This window comes from Chelonoidis abingdonii, chromosome 11, assembly GCF_003597395.2.
Source record: "Chelonoidis abingdonii isolate Lonesome George chromosome 11, CheloAbing_2.0, whole genome shotgun sequence".
Taxonomy (NCBI): Eukaryota; Metazoa; Chordata; order Testudines; family Testudinidae; genus Chelonoidis; species Chelonoidis abingdonii.
This window is the reverse complement of record NC_133779.1, coordinates 10,525,703-10,548,248: the sequence shown is the minus strand read 5'-3', so window position 1 is coordinate 10,548,248 and position 22,546 is coordinate 10,525,703. Positions and strand designations below refer to the sequence as shown.

The 22,546-nt window shown below is 39.5% G+C and overlaps 2 protein-coding genes across 9 annotated transcripts in view; both read right to left on the bottom strand.

Moving 5' to 3' along the window:
* Nucleotides 1–16,170: 16,170 nt before the first annotated feature.
* LOC116826459 (uncharacterized) lies at nt 16,171–22,073 on the bottom strand. Its single transcript, XM_032783203.2, has 7 exons — nt 22,031–22,073; nt 17,139–21,167; nt 16,944–17,063; nt 16,769–16,852; nt 16,566–16,679; nt 16,406–16,472; nt 16,171–16,305 (listed from the first exon to the last, which is right to left on the bottom strand). The coding sequence occupies exons 2-7, from the start codon at nt 17,397–17,399 to the stop codon at nt 16,289–16,291; spliced, it is 663 nt and encodes a 220-aa protein (XP_032639094.1). The 5' UTR covers nt 17,400–21,167; nt 22,031–22,073; the 3' UTR covers nt 16,171–16,288.
* Nucleotides 22,074–22,092: 19 nt separating this feature from the next.
* The window catches only part of LOC116826458 (uncharacterized), a 614,657-nt gene continuing 614,203 nt past the window's right edge, over nt 22,093–22,546 (bottom strand). For all 8 annotated transcript variants that reach the window (XM_075071421.1, XM_075071426.1, XM_075071425.1 and 5 more), the window contains one exon: nt 22,093–22,346. The gene's annotated coding sequence lies outside the window, so the exon portion shown is untranslated. The remainder of the gene's footprint in view (nt 22,347–22,546) is intronic.

Below are 22,546 nucleotides of genomic sequence, written 5' to 3'. Positions count from 1 at the left end.
AACCTGTTTGGGAAGCACAGGGTAAAAAAGTAAATAAAAAGCTTTAAAACTATTCAATACCAGTGTAAGTTAAGAAAAAATATTAAAAACTAGGTTGAAAAAGGGAATTAATTACGGCAGAGCCTGTTTAGTAAGCCTCTGGTAAAAACTATATAAAAAAAAAAGTTGCTAAGAAAAATACAATAAAACTATTGAATTCCAGTGTAAGTTAAGAAAAAGCATTTAAAATGATTTCCTCTTTGCAAAGAGCAAAGATAGAGAGCTTAGGGTAAAATCAAAAAAAGAGAGAGAAAAAAAAGAGAATAAGAGAGAGAGAGAAAATTTTTACTTTTGCAGTCTTTTTGTAGCATGAGGCAACTTTCCTGGTTCAGATCCTAGTAAATAAAACACATTCAAACTATTTAATACCAATGTAGGAAAAAAAACATTAAAAACTAGGTTTAAAAAAGGAATTGAAAGGCAAACCTGTTTGAAAGACACAGGGTAAAAAAGTAAATAAAATACAATAAAACTATTCAATACCAATGTAGGTTAAGAAAAAAACTTTAAAAGCATTAAAAACTAGGTTTAAAAAGGAAATGTACTATGGCTATGTAATAAAAGTAAATAAAAAACATTGAAACTATTCAATACCAATGTAGGTTAAAAGAAAAAACAGAACAAGAAAAAAGAGCAAAGATAGAGAGCACATGGTGGAATCAGAATAAGAGAGAAAAAAGCAGGCAGTCTGTTTAAAGGAAAAAGAGAGCCCCTCTGCAAAGAGCAAAGATAGAGAGCACAGGGTAGAATCAAAGAGAAAAAAAGAGAGAGAGAGAGAAATTTTACCTTTGCTGTCTTTCTGTAAAATGAGGCAACTTTCCTGGTTCAGACCCTCTCAAACTTGTTATCACCACCCTTGGATCGGACCAATCACAGGCGGTTTTACAACAGCGTCATAGAATTTATTTACCTGAGCCAATCCTAAAGTCCCAAGATTTTAAACAAGAGCCAACCCTCCTTTTTCCCCCCACCCTCTTTCCTCTTTTTTCTTTCCCCCTCCCTTTTAACTGTTTTATTCTTATCTAAAGAAACAGACCCCCCCCCCCAGCATTTTCCCGCTACGTAGCCCTTTTACAAAGGGGTTTTTATCAAAGTTAAATTTATAAGCTCTTAGTAACACACCATTTTTAAAGTTTTTTCCCTAGGTTTTAGACTAACAGGGGTTACTTTTTTAGTAAAAACAATGTGAACTGCAGCAAAGCTTTTGTTAGCAAAAGCAGCCTCTGTGAATTACAGAGATAAGAAGGCTGCTTCTTTTCCAAACTTTTTAACAAACACAAGTTAAAATTACCTTAAGTTTTGCAAAGAGATAAGACACATTCCTTTTATATTTGTGTTGTAATAAAAAAGAGCAGGCGGAAGCACCCCAGGTTTTTAGTGACTGACGGTTTATAGCCCCCTTATTTTGTAAACCAGTGGATTACAGAGAAGTTTCTTTTAATAACATGTAAGTTTGCAGAAACAGTTTAGGGCTATAAAACTAATGTATCGTGACAAAAAAGTTGTTTCCCTGTGTTTAGGCTAACATGGGCCATTTTGAAGTAAGGGCAGCAGACTTTTGCAGCAAAAGCCATTGTTAGCAAAAACAGCCTCTGTGAGTCAGTGGATTAGAAAGAAAAAGGCCAGAACATAACAAGAAAGTTCTAGATAACACCAAAAACAGGTATTAAAAAGAATAGTAACTTACTTACTATAGAAAATAAAAACTTTTTAACCATTAAAGTTTAAAAAAGCTAAAGTATGTAGCCAAAGACCTTTCTGCCCTTTTTCCCAGAAAAAAAACAAGCCCCCCCGGCTCTGCTCTTATCTTATCTAAACAGCCAGAGCCTTTGTTTTTTCCACCTTGTAACAAAAGCTGAACAACACATACTATAAACCATTTTAAAATGTGTTTTTTAAAGTCATGTTTAAAATCCCCAATGTATTAAATAAACACATAAAACAGACCTACCTAAAAGACCCTGTCCTTTGGCATGGTTGTTTTAATAACATGTGAGGTCGCAAAAACAACCCACGTTTAAAAACACAAAAAACCTTTTATAAAAGTTTTTTTTTAGGTTTTAAACTAACAGGGGTTATTTTTTAGTAAAAACAATGTGAAGCTGCAGCAAAGCAGCCTCTGTGAGTTTAAATCACAGAGGAAAAGGCCAAAACAAAACAAAAAAGCCATAGGCCTGCTTTTAATACCAAAAACTTGTTAAACTAAACACTTTTTATGTAAAAAAGGCATTGCTTCGTAAATAATTGTATTTACAAGGTAAAATAAAAAATATTACCTGAGGGTTAAAGCCACAGCTGCCTAGTTTATAAAAGTAATTTGTTAACAAAAAGAGGCAAAAGTTTTGTAAAGGCCTTAATAAACCCTTAAAAAGACATACCTAAATGAAAACACATTTTTGTATGTGTTGTAATAGAATAAAGCAGGCAAAAGCACCTCAGGCTTTTACGGACAGACGGTTTATAACCCCCTTATTTTGTAAACCAGTGGATTAGAGAGAAGTTTGTTTTAATACCATGTAAGTTTGCAGAAACAGTTTAGGGCTATAAAACTAATATATCGTGACAAAAAAGTTGTTTCCCTGTGTTTAGGCTAACATGGGCCATTTTGAAGTAAGGACAGCAGGCTTTTGCAGCAAAAGCCATTGTTAGCAAAAACAGCCTCTGTGAGTCAGTGGATTAGAAAGGAAAAGGCCAGAACATAACGAGAAAGCCCTAGGTCTCCTTTTAAAACAAAATGACACCAAAAACAGGTATTAAAAAAATAATAACTTACTTACTATAAAAAATAAAAACTTTTTAACCATTAAAGTTTAAAAAAGCTAAAATGTGTAGCCAAAGACCTTCCCGTCTTTTTTCCCAGACAAAAACAAGCCCTCCCCGCTCTGCTCTTATCTAAACAGCCAGAACCTTTGTTTTTTTTCACCCTGTAACAAAAGCTGAACACCACATACTATAAACCATTTTAAAATGTGTTTTTTAAAGTAATGCCTAAAATTTTTCTTTTTAACTTACTAACAGTGTAAAATAAGTTTTGTAGAAGTTTTTCAGTAATAAGTTTAATGGGGCTTATTTTTAAATAAACGGTTTTGTTTTAAAAAACCAAGGCCATAAAACAAATAAAAAAATACAGGTTGCAGCTTTCAAAAACTTTTTGTTACAAAGGTGTAAATGGGTATATTACCACTTACAAAGGCTTTTTATTAACTGTTTAAACACATTTACTATAAAAAATAACATTTTTAACCATTAAAGTTAAAAAAAGCTAAAGTATATAGGCACCTCCAACCCCCACCCTAACCTCCACACACCTACCCACCTTTTTTCCTAGAAAAATGCCCTTTACACACCCTGTTTTTTTTAAAGAAACGCCTTTTTAAATATTAATTTTTAGGGGAGGGAGGCCCAAGACCTTTTTTTTTAAATCAGGTTTAAACCTATAAATAAGAGACAGAAAACTGAACAATGCTGTTAAAGAAATATTGCTATTACAAGACTTCTACTGTCATGGGGAGCAACAACATGGTAAGAAAAGTTATTATGGTGTGTGTTTGTTTGTGTATTATACCTGCGTTGTGCTTAGTTAAAAGGCAATATTTTTTCTTTTAAATAGGATGAGGCCTTTTTTCTTGACATACCATATTCTGCACTAGAAGCTTTAAATTTTGGTAAGCTAATTAATATGCTACACAAGTATGATTTATTTTAAAAAGAAAAGGGTTTTAAAAATTTTATTTTTTTAATTTAGAACAAGACGGAAGTCAAAACCACCCGATAGGTTTTCCTGAGATTACAGAAGAAGGTATGAACTGTTTTTAAATATGTGTTTGAAAAAACTGTTGTTGGAAATAGTGTACATTTTTAGGGGTTTATGTTTGTTATTGTTAGTAAAAAAGAAGTGGTTTTTGCCCTTAAAAGGTTTTACTGTACATAAAAGTTTTGCTGGAAGTTGTTAAAAATGTTGCAGCTGTACAGCCCCCGTGTGGTATAAGATAAAATAGCACTTTATTTTGTACATTGTTTTTAAACGCTGTTTTTAGCCCCTTACAGTAAAAATGTTTTTAGTGGGGTTATGTAAAGGCTTTTAAAATATATATCTGGGGGGGATATGTTTGTTGTTGTTAGTAAAAAAAAAAACATACAGGCTTATGTGCTAAAAACATTTTGTTTATGTGTATTGGCAGACTTATCAAGCGTTATTCCTCAAGAAGAAATGTTGAAGGGGAGCACACTTAAAGGGGCCAAGAAATTTCCCTCTGAGGCAGCTGCAGTTGGAAGCAAGGGTATTAAACCCACCGATTTTGAACAGCCCTGCACGTCCAAATCCCTTATTACACAGAACCAGCCGGCCTTAAAAAAGGCCAAAAAGTCTACCTCTAAAACAGCAACAGTTCTCAGGGCAGGGGGAAAGGGATCAGGCCCTGCACCTCCAAAGCTAAAAAATCTACCTCTGCAGCTTCCAGGGGCCATGGTAAGTGAGGCAAAGGGGTCAAAGCCCCTAGTTTTAAACAACCCTATGCCTCCCCAACCCAAAATGAATTAGCTTTAAAAAAGGTAAAGACAAACAACCCTGTAGAAGCAACTGTGTTCAGGGGTGGGTTTGAGCAGAGTGAAGAAGTCAACCCCCTGGCTTCTGGATCCCGCAGAACCCTTGCTACAAATAACAATCTCCCTGTAGGGCTCGCCGCATCAGTTGTTGTTTGTAATGAGCTGTTTAGTGTTTGTACATCTCTAAAGCATTTAATAGATAAAAAGTTTTCAAAGCTAATTCTTGAGGTGTTTCAAAAGCAAAATTTTCCAGAAGAAAGGGTGGTTTTAGACCAAAAAATAACAGATACCGTGCACTGATTGAAAAGGTAGAAAGCGTGTTGAAGGGGGAAGGAAGGGTGTGACTAAACGTGAAACCTAAAAATGTAAAGAGGGGTTGGGAAAAAAAATGGAAAAAATCTAAAATATTGAGAAGCCTTTTGGCCAAAAAAATTAAAAAAGCCAAAGCTATTTTAAAAAAACAACTCCCCAACCAAGAAAGGGAAATAGATCCTCCGACCCCTTCTTCTGAAGGTCCAGATTTCCCCACTCCTAATACACCACCTCAGGTATATTTGGAACATGTGAGACATTAGATAAGACCCCGAAGAGAGTTTAATGCTTATGAATATTTTCAAGAATTTTGTTTTGCTAATTTGGACAGAGTAATGGGGTTCTACAGAAGACATGGCGGCCCTTGACATCGCTATTCAAAATTTGCTAGATGATATTAATAATCAGGTGGGTCCTGAAGATTTTGTACAGCTACACTTAGATGCCCCAGGGCTAAATCACCCGCTTTTTTCTTTACGGAGGCCTTGGGAAGATTTAAACGCTGTAGATTTTTTAAATAACATCATTAATGTGTTGCAAAGTAACACAGAGATTGTGGGGTCCGGAACTTTACGCCTGGTTGTTACGATTATTAGAAACAGGGTTGGTGGCGGTGGGTCTGTAAGACCCCTAAAGACTATCATGTACAGTGAAATTATTGAAAAAAAAAAGAAAACATTTAATTGATTTAAATAACCAGGGTAACAACCTGTGTTTTGCTGGTAGCGTGCTGGGTCTTTTATCAGATGAAAAACTTACAGATGCCCAACTGTTAGAGGGGGCCAGACACCTTCATCAGGAGTTGGGGCTTTCGGACCAAAAAATAATTAGCTTTACAGACGTGAGCTCTTTTGAAGAGCGCTTGGGGGTGGCTATTCCCGTTATGTATTATGAAAATGGAAACAGGCACTTTTTTACAACGGATGCTGTACAGCGCCCCCAAACTGTTTTTGTTCTGTTACATAACAAACATTATTACGGCATCCTAAATATTAAAGCTTTTATAGGCACACCGTATTTGTGCAACTACTGTTACACCCCATATAGCCACAAACACCAGCACGCCTGTAAAAACCACTGCCGTACGTGTAATAGCGCCGAGTGCCTCGAAGTGGCCGCTGAAAAAAAGAGATGTCCCAGCTGTAAGCTATTTTGCAGCTCTGATGCCTGTTTAGAAAGGCACAGCACTCTGGCAAACAGCGGTAAAGTTGATTGTAAAAACAGAAGTTTTTGCGATAAGTGCGGCTTTTACGAGGTTAAAAATCACAGGTGTACAAGCAAAAAGTGTCCCCAGTGCTATCAAAAAAACGACAACATAGAGGGCCACGAGTGTTATATACATAATATCTGGTCTCCAGAAGAGGGGAAGGATTATGTGTTTTATGATTTTGAATGTATGCAAAAACAGGGGTACACATGCCAAATTATGTTTATGCTTTGCATTTAGATAAAGAATCTAGGTGGGAATTTAAGGGGGAAGAATGCATTAGCGAGTTTGTTCGAACCTTTGTAGACAAGCGCTTTACGGGATACACTTTTATTGCTCATAACGCTAAAGGTTACGATAGTTATTTTATTCTTAGGCAGTTAATTAAAGAAAAAATGGCTGTTAGCACCGTAACGCAAGGTGGAAAACTTACTTGCGTAACGGTGGTGAACTTAGACATCAGATTTATAGATTCTTTACATTTTCTTCCCATGAAACTCAGCAAGTTACCCAAAGCTATGGGGTTTGAGGAAGCAAAGGGATACTTTCTGCACTTTTTTAACACCGTTAAAAATCAGAACTATGTGGGACCTATGCCCGGGATAGAGTACTTTGGAGTAGACTACATGATGCCTAAAGAAAAAAAGGAATTTCTAAACTGGTACCAGCACAATCGCCAAAACAAATTCGATCTCCAAAAAGAACTACGCTATTATTGTCAAAAAGATGTTCAAATTTTGCGGGAAGCTTGTGTCAGGTTCAGAAATGAAGTTATAAAAATGACAGAGAAGCAGATTGTTAAAAACCCAGGGAAGGATAATGAGGAGGTGGTCACTAAGTGTATAGATCCCTTTCAGCACCTTACATTAGCCTCGATTTGCATGGCCATGTACCGGTTTAATTTTTTAAAACCGCGAACCATAGCCCTTTTGCCATTAGACAATTACCACAAACAGCAGAAGAGATATTTCACACCGGCCACTCAATGGTTGATGTACGTAGCCCACACTGAGAATACTTACATCCAACAGGCTTTACAGGGTGGGGAGTTTAAAGCAGGGTCCTAGTTTTTGGGCGGTTACGCCGTTATAGCAGGTAAACCTACGGCCTTTGAGTTTAATGGCTGTTTTTTTCACAGTTGCCTCGTCTGCTATTCTGAAAATGCTTACAACCATTGCTTAAGGCAACCTATGGGCAGCTGTACAACCGAACCATAATTAAGGCTGAATTTTTAAAAAGCCAGGGGTTTGAGGTAAGGATCATGTGGGAACACAAGTGGCAGGCTATGCTAGCGAACGATAACCGGGTGGGGGATTTTTTTACAAGAAAAAACGCTGCCACAGCCTTTGGTTCCTAGAGACGCCCTTTACGGTGGTAGAACAAACGCCATTTGTCTTTATTACAAACCACAGCCCATGGAGCAGGTTCATTACTACGATTTTACCAGCCTTTACCCTTTTGTTAACAAGACTAAACAATACCCTGTGGGACACCCTGTTATTGTGTATAAGGGTTTTGGGGATATCAGTCAGTACTTTGGCATTGCCAAGGTTAAAGTGTCCCCTCCAAGAGGTTTGTATTTCCCCGTATTACCATACGGGGTCGGTGGTAAACTAATGTTCCCCCTGTGTGCCCTTTATGCAGAAACAAAACAAAAGGACCCCTGCAGGCACAGTCAGAAGGACAGGTCTTTAACAGGGACTTGGTGCACAACAGAGTTGGTGGAGGCTTTAAACAAAGGGTACAAAATCGCTGAAATTTATGAAGTCTGGCATTTTAACCGCTCTTCAGATGCCTTGTTTTCAGACTACATTAAAATACACCTAAGACAGAAACAAGAGGCCTCGGGGTTCTTTAAAAAAGAACAGTGCATTAAAGAGTACTGTGAAAAAGAAGGTGTGTGTCTGCGTCTCAACAAGATTAAGGTAAACCCCGCAAAAAGACAAATCTCAAAGCTGTTTTTAAATTCCTTGTGGGGAAAATTTGGTGAGCGAACAAATTTGATTAACATTAGTATAGTGACGGACCCCGATGAGCTTTTCAAGTACGTTTTTGTACTTTATTACGATGTGTCAGCGTCCAAGTTTATCGACGATGACACACCCGTAGTGTCTTGGAAGTACGCAAAAGAACGCTGCACCCATTCCAGCAACACTAACGTGTTTATAGCATGCTTTACCACCGCTTATGCCAGGCTAGAGCTTTACCGCTGTTAGATCGCTTACAGAAGCGGTGCCTTTATCATGATACGGATTCTGTGATTTTTGTGAGTAAAGAAGAGGAGTGGAATCCACCCCTAGAGGATTATTTAGGAGATTTAACTAGTGAAATACCCTCAGATGAACACATTGTGGAGTTTGTGTCCGCAGGGCCTAAAACATACGGATACAAACTGTCCAGTGGTAAAACCTGTATGAAATTAAAAGGAATCACACTCAACTCAGGAAATAGTGAAAAAATTAATTTTGAAAGCTTAAAAGAACTCGTCTGGGATTACCCCATGGAAGAGGACCCAAAAGAAATCGTGGTACAGCAGCCAGGAATCGTAAGGGTAAAAAAACACTGGTTAATAGAAACAAGAACTCTGAAAAAAACCCAAAAAGTCATTTACGACAAAAGAGCCCTTGAGGAGGCTTTTGAAACCTTGCCGTATGGGTATTAATTACTATGAAAAACCACATTCAGTTTGTTCATCCCTTTTCCTGTTTGTTTTGTGGTCCCTCAAATTCTGGAAAATCATATTTTATAAAGCAATTGTTAGAAAATGGTAATAAGCTGTTATCATGTATGCCTGAAAATACTGTGTGGTGTTCTAGCTGTTGGCAAGCATTGTATAAAGAGTTGGTGCAAAAATTTTCATGTATTACATTTTTGGAAGATTTACCTAATACTTTGAATGATGAACATTTATTTCCTAGTAATAAAGTGAATATGGTTATTATAGATGATCTAATGGAGTCTGCTTCTGAAAGTGGTGAAATCGAGAAAGCCTTTACAAAATACATACACCACAAAAACCTAAGTACTATGTACATTGTGCAAAATATGTTTTGTCAGGGGAAAAAAAGCCATACAATTAATTTAAATACTAAGTATATGGTTTTTTTTAACCCCCCCCCGCAATAAACTGCAAATCACCACTTTGGCCCGGCAAACGTACCCTGTAAAACACAACTTTTTTTGGAGGCTTTTGAGGATGCTACCAAAAACCCCTACAGGTATCTGCTGGTGGATTTAAATGCTTCAACGCCCGAAGCCCTCAGGTTAAGAACAGGTCTTTTCCCCCCAGACTGGCCCTGTGTATACACCTTTAAAACCCCCCATAAAAAATAGTTATTTTTATTAATCTTCCATTTTAAAAAAGATCATCCCCCTGACAAACATGTCTAACTGCATGCAGAGAAACCTGGCTCTTTTAAAATTTCTCATCAAAGCCAAGCCGCCGCAAAGGAAGGCTATTCTCTGCTCGGCTTCTGATGACCTAGTAGCGGCCATCTCAGAAATAGTGCTTAACACTTTAAAAGGAAACGTTCCTCTAAAACCCCGACAAATAAGCATCCTAAAATTATTAAAAAGCTAAGCGATAAAATTATTAAAATTATTAATTATTAAATTAGGGAATTATTAAAAAGCTAAGCGATAAAAAGCTATCCCTCAAAAGAAAAAAAGCTAACTGTAAAACAGACCGGTGGCTTTATCGGCCCTTTGTTGAGCTTTGCACTCCCCCTACTGTCAAGCCTTTTAATTAACAGATAATGGAACATGCTGAAAAGATGTACCTTGTTCCTAGACATCAGTTAGAACAAATAAAGCATGCTTCTAGCGGTGAAGAAAATATCAGAACCACAACCACTCGCCAATTGGATTCAGAAATGAAAGACATTCTTCAAAGAACCGGTTTATCTGACTTCAAAAAGGCTAAACTCTACGAGGGAGTCCTGCAAAGATACCTGGTATTGGCCAAGCGTGGTGAAATGGAAAAAACTAAAATAAACCTCTTTTTTTCTCCCGAGCAAGAGGAACTTCAACCTCCTAAAGTTCAGGGGGGTTTATCAGACTTTGTCATTCAGGAGGTGTTGGAGGGGGCAAATCCTTGCTATAAGAAAAAAGCTGAAATATTGTTAAATAAACTTAAACATCGTAAAGATGTTTCTTCTTGGGCTGATAATGGCCGTTTTGTGTACCGGGGGAAAGCAATTGATGGGTCTCACATGCTTGATTTAGTCAGGGGGGTAACCAGCTCTTATTTTTTTGCTAACAAAAGGACTCCTAAAGGGTGGAATGTTTTCATGAAAGCCTTGGCGGAGCTGAACGTGCTTATGTCCGTCGTAGGGCATGTTACCAATAAACAATTTTTAGAACATCTAAAAACAGAGCTACAGCCTGTCAAGGCCACAAGTAGCACCACCCCTTTAAAAAACATCTCTTAAAAAACGAAAAATCGAATGGTTAACGGTGTAAAATAAAAGACGTAAACAAAATTCAAGGTGTGTTTTATTGATGCGCCTCTTTAAACTCACAAGACAAACATGTTTGGACATGTTGAAACATGTTTGAAACATGCCTGGGCATGGCTGGTCTTTTCCCTTTTACAAATTGCACCACCAAGCGGTCATTTTTTGGTAAATCATCAGTGTACAATTTTAAAATGCAATCAAAAGATAAACCCCTACTATGTTGTTTTTTTAAAAAAAATACAATAACCACAGGTTACAGCTAGGGGGTCCTGTAGTTGTCTCTGATGAAATACAACGTTATTAAAGTTACGGTTTAAAAAAGTCATAATAGACTTAGGAAAAAAGTTACTGTCTGGGGAAAATCCGTAGGAGTCAAAAAACTCACCAGGACCCTGTTTTGGTAAATAAAGGGCCAGCCAATGTTCCCCAGGTAAGTTGTGGGGGTGAGTGTTAACAATAAGTCCCAAAGGTCTTCCGGACACAAAACCTTTCGGAAGCAAGTCGCTAGGAAAAATATCTAAAACAGAAGGGTCCTTTGATACAATATCTCTTAGCTGTGTGGTGTTCATGATCACATATAGTCAAACAGAACGTTTCTTCTATGATTCACTTTGAGCACGTTATCAAAAACCCCGTACACTATCATGTTAACCGTAGAGGGCAAAGCCGTTGCAAACCGAATTTCCGCTCTCAGGTTTCCAGTTTTAATCAGAGAATAATGATCGGTGCACTCCTGATCCGGGGACAAATCGAAGGTGTACAGCATATAGCCCTAGGCAAATTCATCCCAGTTAATTAAGAGCGGGCGGTTGTTTATATATTTTCCAGTAGCCTGCATGAGGTGCATGTACTCCCTCACACAGTTTCCATTTTCAAAATCGAGTTGTAGGGGTTTTGCTGGCAACTGTTCACCATCCACGTACAAGGCCACAAAATTAATGTTATAATGTTTAAAGTTAAAAGGGTTTTTAATGTAGTTGCCGCTGAAGGCGTCGTTATCTATAAAACCGATTACAAGCTGCTTGGGTAGCTGTCCCAAAAAAAGGTTTTCCTGGTTACTGACACGACTGCCGGCCGGAATGCTAAACATCTTTATGCCCACCCGGTCTAACGGGTACTTAGCATTGGCGGTCATTAAAGCTTCAGCGTGCCCCAAACGAACCCCCGGGGTTACTTTTACCCATTTTACAAACAGGGACACTGAAATAATGTGAACTTTATAATTCTGGTTGGCATTTCCACTCATGAGGCAAAAAACATCTTTGCTACGTATCAGTTTAATTTTTAAATCCACGCCGTTCAGGAGTTTTTCTTGAAAAAACAAATCGCTGTGTAAAGGTCCCAGCAAATCCAGCTTCCTGCTGCTGGCCGTTAGTCCAGCCCTGCTTATAAATCCCTCTTTAGCCTCGCCGACCAAAAGGGTGTTTTCGTGGCCCCCCACCATGTCTTTATAAAACCCACCTGTCGAAAACTGCATAGCGAGGGTGTCATGGCTGTAGTTCAAAATTAGCTCCATTAAGGCTCTATAAGGGTAACAATTGTTGCTCTGACTAGTAAGACGGTCGCCTAAAGTAACACCCAGCTGGTTAAAAAGAGTGGCGATGGGGTAGTTTGTTAGGGCCACCCTGGCATCGTCATCAATGTCTCACTCATCTTCTTTTATCACCTTGCAGCACACATACAGCAGCGTGTTGTTAAGGTCTAAGTAATGATCTCCATGTCCCGAAATAAAAAATTCAAGAGGTGCGTTCACCGTTAAAGCAGCCAAAGGAGGCACTTCTACATAAAAGCTATACTCGATACTGGTTTGTGTGGGGGCTATCTGAAATAAATCCAGTTCCGATTTGGTGCATTCATCAGAGCCACAATGAATAAAAGCCATTTTAAAATATATCCCTTTTACCACGGATGACGCGATGCTTCCTCTTCTTAGGGCGCCTTTTAGGTTTATGGCTAAGACGTTTTTTGACAACTTTTTTTTTTTTAAAGGGCTTAGGAGGTCCTTTAAACGGCTGGCACAACGCTGCTCTTTTTCTTCTCATCACCACTAAACCGGAATCTTCCTGTGGCATGCGGCTTCTATTTTGTTTATAACGGCACTAGACACATGGTTCATGTCTTTGGTTATATTTTTTGCGGCTGTTTTCATGTGAGGTTTAATAATGTCAAAACCTCTTTTTAAAAGCGGCACGGCTTTTCTAAAAAGACTGCGAAATATCCCTCCTAAACCGGCCTCATACATAACGGGTAATCCTTGATATCCTGGTAAGCCATAACCAGCCTGGGCCTTGTAGTAGTTTCTATACATAAAGGGGTCCCCGCAGTTTTTCATTGTCACCATTCTTCAGCTTTTTTGGGGCGAAAATGTAGTTTAACAATTACCTTCCCAAAACTAAATGAAACATGTTTATTCTGATCCATCTTTATTTCAATAGAAATGGTTCCGATATGCTGCTTACTCATGGGGACGTAATGCGGTTTGTCATACATGATGGTAACAAATTCATTGTTGCTACCGCGGATGGGAACGCAGCGCAACAGCGGCACATAGTAGTCCCCCACTAACTGATGTTCCATTATGTCCGTGTACACGTATAAAGAGTTAAATCCTCCCGTAATGTCTGCGGGGTATGGTGCTATCCTACAAGGACCAAAAGTATTCCCAATATTGTTGCCAATTTTCCCCTTGTGGAAAAAAAGTACTTTCCATCATTTGGTTTTAACTGAACCCTTCTAGTCACCGAGCTGTAAATGATGCTGGCATTTGGTTTTTTGGTATCTTTGTCAATATTCTTGTTGATGATTTCTATTAAATGGTGAATGCTTGAATAATAACCGGCATCTATGTTGTAAGTTCAAATTTTTTTTCCGATGCTAACGTAAATGTTGTATCATAAAGGACCGTGTTCCACGAGTGACAATAATGAATTTCCGATAAAGCGACATCCCACTGACCCATCCAATTTAAAGGCTTGGCTAGTTGTATTGTAAAATTGGAACTAGTATTTTGAGGAAAAGCCCCTGCAGAGGCGTTGCTTGGTAAGGTAATGTAAAAACTTCGTTCAGTCATTTTTCCCTCTTTATTAAAGGTCATGGACTTGAGATGCTTTACCTCAACTGTTAAATTTTTTAGGCCAGCCTTTCCATTTTACAAAAAAATACTTGTTTTTTCCCCAACCTTTTTTTGCTAAAATCTTTTCTACCCTGTAAACGCGGTCCTGGTTAGGGTTTACTTTTTGTAATTCTTCAGGGTAAAAAGACCCCGCGACTTCCTCCCCTCCGTAATCTTGTAATGCATACACAGGCCTTTGTCCTCGTAATAAAACCCCTGACACGATAAATATTTCATCAGTAAAGGTTTGCTGATAGCCCTTTTCAAAAGTGCCCTTCATTTTAGATACTCTTATATGATTTCCTTTCTTAAAAATCACACGTGGAGTCTTTATTTTAAAACTACCCCCGTAGACGGTTTTCCACTCGCTCATCGCATTAGCTTGTGTCACATCAATTGGGCACCCTCTAATAGTTCTGTGATAACTTCTGTTGTAACCATCTATGAAGGCCTGCAGCACATTGATGTAGCGAAAGGTGTTACAGACGGTAAAATACCTCCACATCTTTGATTTTAAAGTTCTCTTAAACCTCTCCACGATCCCGGCTTTGACTTTGTTATTGGTAACAAAATGGTGTACCCCATGTTGCTTAAACAGATTCTTTAAAGCTTTGTTTAAAAACTCTTTTCCTCGGTCTGTTTGTAATTTTTGAGGCATGCGGCCTTTTGTAAAAATAGCTTTAAACGCCTTTACCACCTCTTTCCCTGTTTTATTCTTTAGGGTTACAGCCCAAGTGTATTTAGACAAAATATCTATCACTGTTAAAATATATTTACGACCCGTCATTGCGGTTAGAATAGGTGGCCATATCAACCAAATCTGCCTGCCATTGCGCATCCACATTAGACACAACTGTTTTATTTCTTTTAAATTTAAGCCTTGCCGGTTTATGTAAAGTGTAAGCATCTTGATCCGTAAGCCAAGCGGCAACCTGCTTTTTGCTTAAAGTTTTACAGTGTTTTTTAGCGGCCTGAAATAAGGGTGTTATACTCACAAAACTTCCAACTTCTCTGGGAGAGTAATAAATTTTCTTTAGCAACTTCACCATGTTTAACCCTTCTTGCTTTAAAACACACGTGTTGCCAAGAGGTGTTGTCAGATGCTACCGGTTTGGTGCTCTGCTCTCTCCTTGTTGGTATCACTCGGCTGCGTGTGTATGTTCCCTCTGTGTGCTGCCCCAGCTCTGCGCAGATAGCTGACACAGCAGACCCGAAGAGAACCCCCAATGACCACAGACTCTAGTAAGGTATGAAGGCACGTCGGCCAGGTTTATTGCCGTATCGGATACAGTAGTAGTTCCCTGTAGGTTTCTTAGCCTAACTCAGGGCATACTGGTCCATGGACTCGGCTCAGTCAGTGGTGGGACTTTCACACTGCCCACCTAGTGTCCGGACAAAGACATTGCCTCCCGAGGTGTGCATTCTTACACAGGTACACAAGTTACCACCCTACGATGCGTCACTCACGTAGGAGGCTTATGCAAGTACCCCTCTACGTAAAGGTATACTACTAACGTAGTAAGGTGCCGGCTCGTCACTTATGTACTTGTGGTTAGAACAAAACAGATCTAGCCATCTATTACCGCTTTTAGCCCCTGTCAATTGGGATGGGTCAGTCTGTTCTTGTTATCTGTGTGGAATGGTGCAAGTGTGTGAAGGTTTCTGATCTCTGAGTGTCAGGGTACTCTAGTGTTCAGTACCTTTTAGGTACGTATCTTTCTGCAGCATCAGCCCTTTCCTTGCCAGCTTCTGTGAGCAGGGCCTGCCTCTGGCTCACAGCTTCACTTTGCTTTATGTTAGCAAAGTCTTAACCATTACTTTAGTTCAGGCCTCAGGCCTCATACCGGGCCTCTGATATCAAGGTTTATATCTTAGGGCCTCCTCTTACTACAACACGTATACACAAAAGTTTGTTTTTGCTTTTGTGTTTATTTAATACAGCAACGTCTATACACATTTTACTTTTAAAGCAACAGCAAAGTAATATACGGAACAATCATACACATTTCTTTAACGCATAAGTAAAATAATATAAAAACGGTTATACACATCTTAATATTTTTTTTGAGCCTTTAGGGTCAGAAGCTGATACGTAAAAAGTTTTATAATCCATTTTACGAACCCTGCTACACACCGATCGACCAATATCGGCTGCCACCTCATTTGACAGGTCTACCAGCAAGGCCACCAGGTCAGATGTTTCTGTAACCTCCCTAATCATTTTAACAACTTCAGTTATAGTTTCAGTGGTTATGTTAAGCTTTTTCAGTTTGTAGCCTTCTGCTATAATTATATTTAAAAGCTGGGCCACATTCAGTTTAGAAGAAATATGTCTAATCTGATAAAATACTTCTGAGTGACCCCAAAAAATACAAGGGTGACTAAAAAGGTTGAACTCATTTACCGCACAGGCTGCACAGTTTTCAAAAAGTTGTTTTTTCAAACAGTGGTAAATGGCTTTTATTACAACAGCTCTAATAACATCAGCCATAACGGCATCTTCACAGCTTTTCTGGTCACCCTCCTTACTTTTTACAGACTTTTTTTTAACATCTTGCTTCACGCAAAAAAAAACAGGTACATATTATGGTTATTCTGCTCAAAGGCCACCTCTCTTCATCCTCTGAAGATGTCTGTCAAAAACATAGTAAAAACCTGTTTTAAATTCTTTGTTGCAAACATTTAAAAATAAAAAAGGCCTACGGTTAATTATTTGTGCTACCTCAATCGTACTCTCGTCTGATTCTGAATCATCATTATCATTCTCGGCTGATGCACCGTTGGGCCCCGTAGCCCCTTCCTGTTATTAAACACAAAACATATAGTTTTATTTAACTCCCCTTATATATGTTTATATTTATATTTCTTTCAAGATTATCTAAGTAACTTTTACCTCAACATGTTCTTTGGGTTCTACCGCTGACACCCGCTTGCTGCACACCCTGTTTGTGTCCTTTGTTTCTGAATCACCACCGGCAAGGGCTCCGTCGATCATAGTTTCAGCAACCTATTATTAAGCCAGCCATATAGTAACATTTAATTAGTGTCATACATAGATATATTTCTTTTCTTTCAAATAAGTTAAGCTGCCTTTACCTCCTCGTGTGCTTCTGTCTCTGCATCTGTTGGCCATTTGTCACACACCAGAGCAGTAATCTTGTACAGCCTCAGCTTGGTTATCTGCCCAAAAAACCCCCAAAAAAGTCATTTTTAAGAGCGTAAATGTGATAATTTTTTTTTCACAACGGGTAAAGCTTTCACTTGTTTTTACTGTAACAATATTGCCATCTTTCCATGACTTGGGGTCTATTGGTTGGTTCTCGACATCGCTACCCTGCGACGGTCCCTCGGTTGTCATGTCCTCATATATAGGCTCTTCTTCCATTCCTACCTACAAAAAACAAAAATATTTAACCATTTATCTTTATAAAATATTTTGTAAGTTGTTATAAAAAGGGGGTTTTACCTCTGCCTTCAATTCAGTTTTTTCCAAATCCGACAATAATTTTTTTCGCACTTGATCCTTTTTTTCTTTTACAAATGGCTGTGGCTCCATAAAGTCTTCCTCTTTTTTCGGTTCTATTTCAGGATAAAATGTAGGGCTCAGCAACAACCCTTTCTCGTTGGCAAAATAACTGTAAAGAGGTCTTCTCTTCTGAACACGGATTGGTGTACCCTGGGGCAATTCCGGCTTCTTGGCTTCTGTAGGCATCTTGTACATGGACATGTCTTTGTGTTTAGGCTCCCTGTTTTAAAAACATCACTTGCAAAACTACGTGTTTTTATACACAAGAACACATGTTCATTGGTAAACAATAGCTCGTTTCTAAAAGGCTCTTGTTTAAAATCTTGGGACTCTAGGATTGGTTTAACAACTGTGTTCTGTGACCTAACTGTAAATACCATCTCTGATTGGTCCACCAAAAGGAGGGGCTAGCTCCCTAGCCTCACCCCCCAGAACAGCTTTCATTTCACTACCAACACTTGTAGGGGTAGGATGTCTCGCTCTACATGTGTTCAGTAAAACAAACACTGCTTTATTTTTTCTTCTCTTTCTATTCTTTCATAACCAGCCTCTTTTCTTCAATAACTTCTCTCTCTTCTTTCAAATTTTTTTTTCCTTTAAACCTTACTCAAACTCTCTTTTTTTCCACTCACATTCTCCTTTTAACCTTTTTCTCTTCATGTACCCAAGCACAAACATACACACTTCCCCTACTCAAACACATATACGCACATATTTTTTCAAAATGGCTGACGGCGCCATACTTTCACGCCAACGGAAATGGGGGGTGGGAAGGCGGGACATAAGCCCTAAAAGGGGCATGGAAACCTGTCAAAATTTGTATGGTGATGAATGCTATCGAGCTTATTACTACTGAGGCCAGTGTAGAGTCCTTAGATCTCTGTTCATATTTCAGACCCCAGCTGGTGCAGCATCCCTGCACAGCAACTCACCATCTTCCCCAGGAGAACCAGCTGGGGGGCTGCACCCACAGGCAGACAGCATGTACCACTTCTCTCAAGAGCAGCAGCCGCAGCTGTTGCCAGCTAATCCCCACCTGAGGCTTTGGAGAAGGAGCTGGGGATCACTTCTTATTTCTTCCATACATCAAGTCTCACTGTGTTTGAACACATCTCTCTCTAAAACTCCCTCCTCCCATTTCTGCTTTGTAAGAGCCTCATTCCTGTACATAAAACAAAAGAACAGCCATACTAGGTCAGACCAATGGTCCATCTAGCCCAGTGTCCTGTCTTGCAACAGTGGTCAATGCCAGGTGCATCAGAGGGAATGAACAGAACAGGTAATCACCAAGTGATCCATCCCCTATCGCCCATTCCCAGCATCTGAACAAAAAGAAACATTTGGGGACCACTTCCAGCTACTTAGAATCATAGAAGATTAGGGTCAGAAGAGACCTCACGAGGTCATCTAGTCCAACCCCCTGCTCAGGGCAGGACCAGTCCTCAGCTAAATCATCCCACCCAGGGCTTTGTCAAGCCAGGTCTTAAAAACAGCTAAGGATGAAGATTCCACCACCTCCCTAGGTAACCCATTCCAGTGCTTCACCACCCTCCTAATGAAACAGTTTTTCCTAGTATCCAACCTAGACCTCCCCCACTGCAACTTGAGACCATTGCTCCTTATTTTATCATCTGCAACTACTGAGAACAGCATGGCTCCATCCTTTTTGGAACCCCCTTTCAGGTAGGTGAAGGCTGCTATCAAATCCCCTCTCACTCAGTCGGTCCCCAGTCTGTAGCAGTGCATGGGATTCTTCCTTCCTAAGTGCAGGACTCTGCACTTCTCCTTGTTGAACCTCCTCAGATTTCTTTTGCCCAATCCTCCAATTTGTCTAGGTCACTTTGGACCCAAATCCTGTCCTCCAGTGCTTGAATTCTTTACATGCTTTCACAGAGTGAAGAGCACATGTTCCATGATTTCATAGGACAGAGTTTTATGCTATAGGGAGCTTTCCCTGTGTGGATCCAACAGGTGGATCAACATAAAGACACATTGTGACCCTTCTCAGGGTGCTGAGGGCTGAGAGTCTCCTTGTTGCCATCTGCCACAAGGAAGAAGGACTTTTGCGTTTGGCAGCTGGATGTTAGTGACCAAACTCACCCAGACTGCTGCAACTCAAGGACCCTCCTCTGAGCTACAGTAGCTATCATAACCTGAGTTCCTTCAATGTGTCACCCTCTGGGATCCAGCCCGGATCACCAGATACTCAGTGAAATCCCAGATCCCCTCTTCTCAAGGTATCCCAGGTTACTAGTTTTACTGTGGACCTCTGCTACTGTATCTCACGCGGCACTTGAGTATAGTTATCGAACAAGCAAAAATTTATTTAACGACAGATAGAAATTTAAACAAATAAATGCAAGTGCTGGAAACCAACCATTACCAACTAAACAAAATCAGAAAATGCAACCTACACTTTTTAATAGTTACCTTTTCTATCTAAGTAGATTCTCACCTCACCCTTCAGTCAATTTCACTGATTGCTAGTCCCTAGGAGCCACGGCCCTGCCTTTCATGAAGCACCACTGGTCATTAGGAATCTCCTTGGTGAATAGACCCAGAGTGTTTTTCTCCACTCTGTCATAATCTGAATCAGTCTTTTTTCTTTTATTGACAGAAAGGACAATCTCCTCATTTTCATATTGTCCTTGGCACTTCCACAGGGTTTCAATATCTATAGTTTGTCTTTGATGCTTTTCCATTGGCTTTTCTGGGTTGGTGCAAAGGTTGACAATGGAGCAAAACATCACATAACTGGCCCGCAAGGGACGGGTGTCAATTCCCTCCCATTTGAAAGGGCCAACCCCACCAAGACCTATGATTGGGGTGATTCACTTTCACAACAATACCATATTGGCATCATTTTCCATGTACTCAAATTACTCCTTAAATATGACTCGTACACAGTTCTCACGATGATTAGGAGTATAAATAATTTACAAGCTTTCAGTAGAGATCGCACTGCTATGCCTCCTGGAAAAATATCATAAAAGCAGTGTATTAGGTGTGGTGAGTTTGTCAGGACTGAGACAGGAGCTGCTTGTGACAAACAGTGACCCCTTGCTAATTGGCACCAATGTCACATATGCACTGAGCTATACACTCACATCCTGATATAACAGACAGGCCAGCACAAAAAACAGAGAGAGGAACAATAAAATACTAAAATGACAATGGTTGGAATTCAACATTTCTCCCAGTCTTTCAATTGATGGGTACTAAAACCTGTAGCTACAGTTGAGGAAGCAGGCGATAGGACAGTGGCTCAGCCCTCCATACTAGGAGCTTTCTCACACACAGGAAGATGGATCAAAATTGGAATTGATGTCATGACTCGCTTTCCAGAGGGGATTAAGCTGTCTAAGGCTGCGTCTACACTTCAAACACCGGAAAAAGTCTTCTGACAACCTAACACTGTCTACAGTGGGGCTCAGGTCACATTAACTACTTCTCTCAGTGGAGAAGACTTTTCACACCCCTGAGAGATGTGGCTCTGCCAATATAGCTTTTCAGCACAGACCAGCCTTTAGATGGCTTATTGACCTGAAAGGTAATGGATTTCAACCTTTTGCTTTATATTGATTGTTGATGAGTGCAGCTTTCCTACATGCTGGACATCCTATGACAGAGGTCATGCCTTTCCTTTGCAAATTAGAGAAGTGGGGAAGACAGTGACCCCTACAGTTTAAGTGGGTAAAAACTTACACAATTTATTTCCTCAAGTAGCTTTCCTCTGACTAGAAATTGAGTTTGAAACTAAGCAAAGTTAGTTCTATTTGAAAACACAAAATATTAAAATCTATACTGAGCCAATATTCTCTTATACACACTTTCTCACACACATTCCCCCACCTCAACCTTTGGAGTGACGTTTTCGATCAGAATTCCTTACACTACAGGGGGTAAATTAAATCAAATTAACTTTTCAAGATTAGCCATCATTTCCTGTACGACTAACAAAAAACAAGACTGTCATAAACAGATAGCTAAGGGTTAATGTTTCTTTCACCTGTAAAGGGTTAACAAAGGGAACCAAACACCTGACCAGAGGACCAATCAGGAAACCGGATTTTTAAAAGCTCAGGGAGGGAATGTTTGGGTGTGTGTCCCTTTGTGTGTGTCTTTTGTCTGTCTCTCGGCTATGAGAGGGATCTTTCTATCTTCAAGCTTCTAATCTTCAGTTTCCAAGTTGTGAGTACAAAGGTAGAAAAACAATAGGCTTTTATTGTTTTTTTGTATTTACATGTGTGTAGTTGCTGGGATGTTTAAATTGTATTTCTTTTTGAATAAGGCTGTTTATTCATATTTTTCTTTTAAGCAATTGACCCTGTATATTGTTATCTTGATACAGAGAGCATTTTTATGTCTTTTCTTTCTTTTTATATAAAGCTTTTCTTTTTAAAACCTGTTGGATTTTCTTTTCTAAGTGAGGCTCTAGGGGATAGAAATCCCTGTGCCAGGATTACGGTCTCTCTCAGGGAAAGACTGGGAGGGGGAAAAAGAAGGAGGGGGGAAGGTAAATTGCCCTCTCTGTTTTGTAATTCAAGGAGTTTAAGTACAGTAATCTTCCAGGATAACCCACGGAGGGGAAGCCTGGGGAGGAAGTAAAGAGAAGACAAGGGGAGGGGGGTTATTTCCCTTTGTGGTAAGACTCAGGGCTTCTGAGTCTTGGGGTCCCCCAGAGAAGGTTTTGGGAGACCAGAGGGAGCCAAGCCCTGGAATCCTTGGCTGGTGGCAGCGATATCCGATCTAAGCTGGTAATTAAGCTTAGAGGGTTCATGCTAGCTTCTCAGTTTATGAATGCTAAGGTTCAAATCTGAGTAGGAAGCTACGACAAAGACAACTTTCAGTTTTCCAAAATAATTCAGATCATCACACAATTAGTCTCTCATTCTTTAACCAATAACTTCACCTATAATTTCATTTTAATTGGTAACAATAATATATTCAAAGATCACCAATTCCTGTCATACATGTTAGTTTTCTTTTAATCCACATTGCCAACAACTGAACCTTGGCTCAAGTTGTGGTTTGTCCCAACGTAGGTCCCAACACTTCTGAGTGTTCATACATCTCTGGTTCTTCTGCCATGCGTGTTGGTGGAAGGTGTCTCCTATGTGGGAATGTTTGCATCATGGAGAAAAATACCTCTCGTCACACTTTTTAATCTCACAAAGTAGGAGAAGGTAGAGAAGTAATTTAAACGCATAAAACACAAGAGAAAACTAAAGCCTGGTCTACATTAAAGACATTTATCGGGATAACTATCGCTAAGGGGTGTGAAAAATGCACACTGCTGAGCAACACAGTTACACAGCCCTAACCCCCTGTGTAGATAGTGCTATATC